Below are 8062 nucleotides of genomic sequence, written 5' to 3'. Positions count from 1 at the left end.
GCTATAATTTATAAAGTCACGCGTTCCGCGATCCGCTGGCGCTTCGCTGCATCGCGCGTGGCATGGCAAAGCGGCAAATGCAGCAATATCGTTCCGCACGTTTCTGCTATCAGCTGCCGCTGACCGCGCCGACATTCGTGGCCGGGCGAATACTCTATTTAATTATACACATCAATATAAAAACTTGCTCGATCAAGCATATAAAATTACACACTAATTCTTACCTAACGGTGAGATCTCAAGCAAAATATACTTATAATTACTTAATAAAGCTATGTACAGTGTACACATTATCAGTTAACATATTTATTTACAGAATTGAGAAATGGTTACAAACTATACTAACAGATATAATATGTCAGAACTCAGAAGCAATACGAACGTCAGAGTTGAGTGTGCCTTTATTTATGCGTTCGATCGGTTTTTGTGGAAGCTATCTCAACACTTAAGGGCCTCGTTTCGATTTCCCTAAACGCCCAATGCATTATCTCAAATGTATGTCTTCTGGCACAACGCTTCCATTTCCAATTTATCCTTCTCATCTTGATAAATGTACAATAGATAAATAAATACGTAATTGGGTACAATATTTTTTTCACAAGTCGCTGTAGAAGCATTTTAATATTATAAAAAAAATCAAAATTTTAACATAATTTTGACAGTTCTTTTTCTTTTACATTATGGCTTCCACCGTATATATAACGGTGATTTTGCTAATATCGAGTTATAATAATAAACGATACAAAATAAAAGGTTTTAAAATATATGGAATTGTGCAATTGAATCCATGCCTTTTTCATTATAATATGAATGTCACTCAATTACGCAACATTTCCATGACTTAATTCATAACCAATTTAATTTTATTACTTTCCCTTCCGTGATCGTTTTTGTTAAACTTCAATTATATTTTATATTCATTACATTCATATGAAGGAAATCATTTAAAAGAATATCGTTGCAACAATATTATATCGTGGTCGCCATATACCTATTTACAATACTATAAAATTGCCAAAGCATATCGACTTAAATAATGCAACAGCATAATACAGGGTAGTACATTGCATACTTATATTATAAATATATTCAATCATCTTTATTTATATAGTCAGAGGGTCTTATTCTGTTTGCAGGAGCGAATCCGTCTTTTTGCAATTACGGAAGTTCTAATAAAAGATCACCTTTAATAACCCTATAGGTAAATAGGGTATTTTTTGTTATTTTACTATACGGCTATCAAATCGTTCCTTCGATTAGAACGATTTACTGGTAGGTCTTTCATATGTAAGAGTCCGCCTGGGTAGGTACCACGGCAATGTCTATTTTGACCGCCAAGCAGCAGCGTGTACTCACTGTTGTGTTCCGGTTTGAAGGACATTGTAGCATACTACTGGACACAATGAGACTTAAAATCTCATGTCTCAGGATGGCGACCGCAGTGGAATACCAAACAATACTTTGTAATTCAAGGTATTGGATGGTGTTTCTATTGCTTATGAGCGGTCGTATCGCTTACCATCAGGCGAATGGCAATCTCGTCTAGTCATTCAAAGCAATAAAATAAAACGCCCGTAATTGCAAAAAGACGGATATGCCCGCGAAGACGAAATAGGATCAAGGTTTCTCTACTGCTGATAAGAGTTTAACCTTCATAAATATATGTACGGAAATAATATTACCTAAGATCAATTAAATTGTACGTTAACATTATATTTACATTACAATTGAGATAAGTTTTTTCATTAGGACTTAAATTTTATTGTTTTAGGACGCTAAATGTCTTGTACTAAGAGTATGTCATAAATATGTCCCTAAACCTTATTAATCTATAAGAAATCGGGATTCCAAATTCATACATTGTATTTTTTTATTTTTATAATAAATAAGCAATGCCAGAATTCCCGATTATGCAGATTCTGACTTCTTGCTTCATGACAAAGAACAATTTACAACGAATAATATAAATTCTCTGCGGGACATGTTATACTATAGAAAGCCTATTACTAACTAAGGGGCCTACTTAAACAAGATGACTTCAAATCGTTAACGCTAAAAAAAAACAATGTACGGTAATGACATATCCTAGCGATAGACTTATTGTTTACTATTAGCATTAACGATTGCAGTAAGCCATCTTGTGTATGGCCTCAGATATTTCGTTGCAAACATACACATACTATTAAGCATTCTAAAGACGCATATGTTGTGGTCACTCCACATCATGGACATATCAAATTCACGAGTCTTTGCAAGTTCTCACGTCTCATTTCTTGTCACGTTTCACTGTTATAGAAAATGTTCACATATTACAGGAGCATTCCCATGTTTGATCCGCCCTCACGGTATGGATGTTTTTGCACTGTAACAAAAGAAAATTATATTAATTTGCGTGGTGAAATCATTGTTGGCAGATTTCTATAAAAATTATAAAAATATTAATATTATGGTAAAAAATTTATAGTTTAAGCCATTGATTTCCAAAGTGTCCAGGTGGAACCTCAGAAGGTCTACGGGAGACTTGACGGGGTCTACGTTGGCGTGACCAAAAAATTAGGGTCCAACAATTCTTATGGTTTCCAAGAAATTTGCCTGGTTTCATAATAAAGTACTAAAATATTGGCTTAACTTCACCAATCAATGTAGGCAGATAATATTGATAGGGATCGTAAGACACGATAAACCCAACATAACTATCCAGACGCCCCCCGCGATGGCTGGGCAATAGTGGTCAAGCACTCTCTGCGCAACACCAAAGTAGTGTTTGAGAAACAAAGTTTGGGAACCTATGGTATAAATAATCTGAACTACTACTAATCTACATATAGCCGATATGGACTAATCAGAATAAAGTTTTTTAGACATGCAAACAAATGAATCATTTTGATTGGTTTAATCCGACCAATAACGCATAGTTAGCGTTTGGTATAGTTTATTGGAAGCGACTGTATATATTTTGTTCACCAACTAAAGGTCAATGCCGGCATATGAACCAAAGCCCAAAGATAGTTTTCAATGTAATGAAAGACATGATTATTTAACGTATTAGACGTTCATTTTTGAGCCCTATTTTAGTTCAATATTATCATTATTCCATTATATTGCCTCTATTCGCAATATATTCATTTAAATTAAGCCATAATATTTCAATGCCTATATTCAAGACTAACTTTAAGAAGCTAATTAAAGGATTTAACTGAAGCCTCAAACGCTTACTTTAAAATCAACACTGCTCGTTGAATATTAAAATAATAATCATTTATGAGGTCAAAGTTGAAATGAATGAATAATATTTAATCCTAAATTATCTTCTCATTTATAACTAATTTTATTATAATTCAGCATAATTCGATGTATTAATGTATAGTTCGTAGCTACACTATATTCGAATTTATTATAATTACACTAAAACCCGCTTAAGACGATTTTAAAAGGATCTAGACAAAAACTCGTCCTAAGCGGGAAAATTAAACGTATTATGTACTAATTTAATGGTAGATTATAAAATTGTTAAAGTTATTTTGTCATGCTTGTATTATTACATTAGAAGTAGATATTATTATTTAAAGAAAATTATGAAATAAAGTTTCAACCAGTCAATGAAACAAACAACAATGATACAAGCTCGAGATTGTGCATCATATTATGTTACAGCGAGCGATATTACATTTTAAAAACAACGTGCATTTTTCGTCTTACCATAAATTGACTCCGACTAGGACAACCAATCTTTAATGCTTGCTTTGACTTGGATTTATCATATAAATTTAAAAGTAAACTGAATGCGTCTATGTTAAATATATTTCGCAGTTCATAATTTTAAGATAAAACGCATGATGGCAGATTATACAGAATGACGAATTGTATTAAGTGATGAAATGTATGAAAACATACATGAGATTGCAGGGACTTACGTAAAATGGCGTACCATGCGGGAAATCGTATTAAGCGTGATCGTAATAAGCGGGTATAATGTATATAGATATAGCGTTAATGAGGCCAGGTTTATTGTATGGCATATCAGCCTTTACAATATTCAGTCTAATCTAAAATACAAATTACTACATATTCAACAATGCATTTAAACTGTCTATTATGAAATTATGTCCAAGCATTTACCTAATAATATATACATCCGACATTCTCGTAATGTCTAGCTCAAATAGTGTACTAAATCGTAAATAGTGTGGTACCAAAGACGCCTAGACATGCTGAAATTCACATAACAGAGCTTAACTCGGGGACACGCAGAAAAGAGACTAAAACCGAGCTTTGAAACTTATATGGGATTTGCAAACATAGAATAATATTATATACAGACAAGACAATAGGTGTTTTTCGCGGCTTCATTCGCATATAAAGCCTATTTTGCTGATCTCTAAATCACTATAGCGATCTAAAGCGCCGATACACTATACCAGTGTTATTACAAACTCGGATTCAAATTTTTTAAATTTTCCCTGTATTCGCAAATATTATTGATAAAATTTGTGGAGCGAAACACTTCGACAGTGATGAATAATGACCTCTCATGAAACCAATATTCATATCATCGTAATATATTGTTTTAAAGTAATTACGATTTCGCACAGGTGGGCATTAAAAGGGTTTCCTCATAAACATTTACTGCCAAAATCTTTACGAGTAATAACTTCGTAAACGCTTGTCTAACAATAAACGACGGTGAAACTTGAGGAACGTTAACGATTTTAGCAAAGTCAAGCTTTCAGGTTCAAGGAAATGGAAAAATTAGGTATACATGCTCTAAATCGAAGGCTCTTGTTCACATGAAATGAATGGGATCAATATGCTCAAAAGCCATCATGGAGGACGGCCATTTAGTCTGAATCATTATTATAATCGGCACAATCAGTAAACACATATCACGTATTTATTCCCGAAGGGGTATCCAGAGGCGCAACCATGCCACCCACTTTTCGCCAAGTGTGTTTCGTCCTATGTGTGATAGGGGTCACTATCAGTAACCATTAGTAAACTTTGGAAGATCTATACATAATTAATGGAACTCCAGGTACACGCACCACTATTCTTAATAAACTACAAATATCACCTAATTTTTGATAGATCAAAGAAGTCAGAGAAAGGAAACTATAATAAAATTCTTAACTCAAACGTGACAGATAACTTAGAGCTGGAACCTGGGCCCTTATTCTGTATGATAGTGTAAACGCGTAACGCGGCCGTGTCATGTTATCTTCGAGAAATGTGAGTGGAATGGTATTCTGTAAGCCAAATTACTATAGTCTTGAACATGATGCGTTGTGTTATGAGCTTGTTACGCACTGTTAAAATAACGTGCGGGATAGAGAATAAGGCCCCTGTGCATCTAGAAACATAAAATCCACACGAGTTCGAATAAAGTATATGTGCATTATAAAGAATTTATGAAAATCCATCCTTTATAAGGGTGACGATACTAGATACTATTCACGACAAAGTGCATTATCAATTCAGTAACCGAGAATCGAAAGTACCACTTAAAGTACTGAGCTCAACGAATCTCTGTAAATACTTATCTATCGTAAAAACTTTAATATTAGTATAGAAAGATTGACAAGAGTTACTTCCCTTCCGAGGGAAACCAAATACAAAGTAATTAGTAAAAGAGTTAATTAATCCCTTTGTCGGATAACAGGATATTATCGGGTAAAGGGATTAATTACATCGAATACACGACTACGTCTTACTCTAAATCAATTGGTTACCGATGCATGGATATTACACAAAAATCAAAATAAAATTTGCTTAACAGCAGTATGGATTAACATTGACACAGAAATAGATAGTTTAATATGTAGACTACTTTTTTCTTCGCAAATTACTTAGTCAGAATTTTATTCCATGACTGCGCGGAATGAAATTTTGCTGGTGATAAGATATTTTATATCCGCCCGAATAGCTACCACTATAAACAAGGTGCTTAAACCCGTCATAGTGGCCCACATAAGTGTGTCGTTTCAGGATCAGCCTGTGTACATCCGGTTCCAACAGACCAACATAATTGTGTCGACTGCCGAGGGGTAATCATGTCTTGTCATTCGACATTCTATTAGACCCTAGTACACTTACCATCAGGTGCAGTGGGTAGTATAAAAAAAGAATGAGCCGAGAGCAAAACCTAGTATAGAATATATCGCTTTGTAATTCGAGAGCCATTAAAACAGCTGCGTTGAAATGCACTATAACAGCTCTGCTCTTTATATGACAAATTGATCCTCCATTGCTAGTCAACAATTCCGTTTTATACGTTTGCGATCGGAAAGCGCCTGCAGCCAATAAACGTTATAAATGAATGGTTAAAAATAAATTTCACGTCAATATGAGTTTTGATTTAATTACTGAGATAGATTAATTTGTTCTCTAATTAAATTCAAATCAGCTATTCAAATACGGCCAGTATCAAACGATTTCAATTGCTAACTTAGAATTTATCTTCAAAATTAACCAATCAAATAAATCATTTGTTACATCAAACAAACTATATTCTAATTGATTTATTTCCGCTATAAGTTTGAAAAGTAGCGATTGGAATCGTTTATTGAATCAGTGGATACAGTTGTTGGTAAAGTGTTGTCGTTTCACTAAATAGTGTTGGAGATTGTAACCTTCGTCGTGACTTATTATTTTTTATATGTTCTATTTTTAGAACTAATTGTATTTTGTTTGCCATAGTTACTTCCCTTTTAGTCCGAAATAAACACTCATGTCAATAACATCTTTTTACTAACTTTATTTAATTACTAAGAACATATACCATATTTACAACACGTTATCAGCACGAACGCTTAGTTCTTTTTTTTAAAATAAAGTTGTATATATTTTTTGTGTGACTAGGAAATAGTAATAGTCTGAAAATGTCACATGAATCTGGAGATGTTTCGAGTGTGAAAAATTCCCCGTCGTCGAGCTCATCTTTTACATTTTCATGTTTGAGGAATAAAGATGGATATCCTACATGGAAATTTAAGATGCGCAATTACCTTATGCATGAGGATCTGTGGGAAACAATCGGTGGATACCCAAATGGAGACACAACCCCTGCCTCTACAAAGGTACGCAAAGACGCAAAGGCATTAGCAAAGATATGCTTATCAGTAGAAGGTGCAGCGATAACCCATATAAGATGTGCGAAAACTGCATCTGAGGCATGGACTTGTTTGCAAAAAGCCTTTGAAGATAAGGGAATAGGACGAAGATTATTTTTGGAGCGTAGACTGTACAGGTTGAGTCTATCAGAGTTCAAAAATATTGAACTATATATTAACGCAGTTATGTCAACCGCACAGGATCTTGCGGATATTGATGTAGTCATAGAGGACAAGTCTATTGCTGCAATACTTTTGGGAGGTCTAACTCCAAGGTATGAACCTCTCATTATGGCTTTAGAAAATTGCAATGTAGACGTGACTACAGAGTTGGTGAAAACAAAACTGCTTAATGAAATGTCCAAAGATGTGGCTACATCATTAGACTCTGTTTTTCATGCGAAGAAGAAGCCTAAGTCAATGAAGAAGAATATAGTTTGTTATGAGTGCAAGACACCTGGACATAAGAGACCAGACTGTCCACAGAGAAACAAGAAGGAGAAAGGCAATGCGGTAAATACCAATGATACGATATTTACAAGTCTTAATACTTCTGGAAACCCAAGAAAGGATATAATTTATGTAGATTCAGGTTGTACTAGACACATGACTTCTAGACGGGACTGGTTTCAGAATATCTCGATACAGAATCAAGGTACTGTTACTGTCGCAAATGGAAAACAGATTAAGTGCTGCGGAATTGGAAATATTTCAATAAACACGCCCGAGAACGTGGTCAACAATATTAGTGATGTTGCTTATATACCAGATTTGAAAGCTAGTTTGTTATCTGTATATAAAACTGTTGAAAAGGGTTTTATTTGTGTTTTGATAAAAATGGATGTAACTTTTATAAATCTGATACTTTTAATTTTACAGGTGAATCTGTTGCTCATGCCTCGCCCTGTGGTGGACTGTACGTTTTAGATGGTACTGTAAATGTTTCCGAGAATGTG

General features: G+C 34.3%; 1 protein-coding gene across 2 annotated transcripts in view; it reads right to left on the bottom strand.

Annotated features, from left to right (window-relative positions):
* Positions 1–1713: 1713 nt before the first annotated feature.
* LOC115447771 (sex peptide receptor) overlaps positions 1714–8062 on the bottom strand; it is a 70294-nt gene continuing 63945 nt past the window's right edge. For both annotated transcript variants that reach the window (XM_030174994.2, XM_030174995.2), the window contains one exon: positions 1714–2362. Coding sequence is in view for 1 of the 2 variants with exons in the window: in XM_030174995.2 (XP_030030855.1) it covers positions 2341–2362 (22 nt within the window). In the remaining variant the exon portion in view is untranslated. The remainder of the gene's footprint in view (positions 2363–8062) is intronic.

The sequence above is a fragment of the Manduca sexta genome, chromosome 16, assembly GCF_014839805.1.
Source record: "Manduca sexta isolate Smith_Timp_Sample1 chromosome 16, JHU_Msex_v1.0, whole genome shotgun sequence".
Taxonomy (NCBI): domain Eukaryota; kingdom Metazoa; phylum Arthropoda; class Insecta; order Lepidoptera; family Sphingidae; genus Manduca; species Manduca sexta.
The sequence above is the reverse complement of the archived record's forward strand: the minus strand, read 5'-3'. Positions and strand labels throughout refer to the sequence as shown.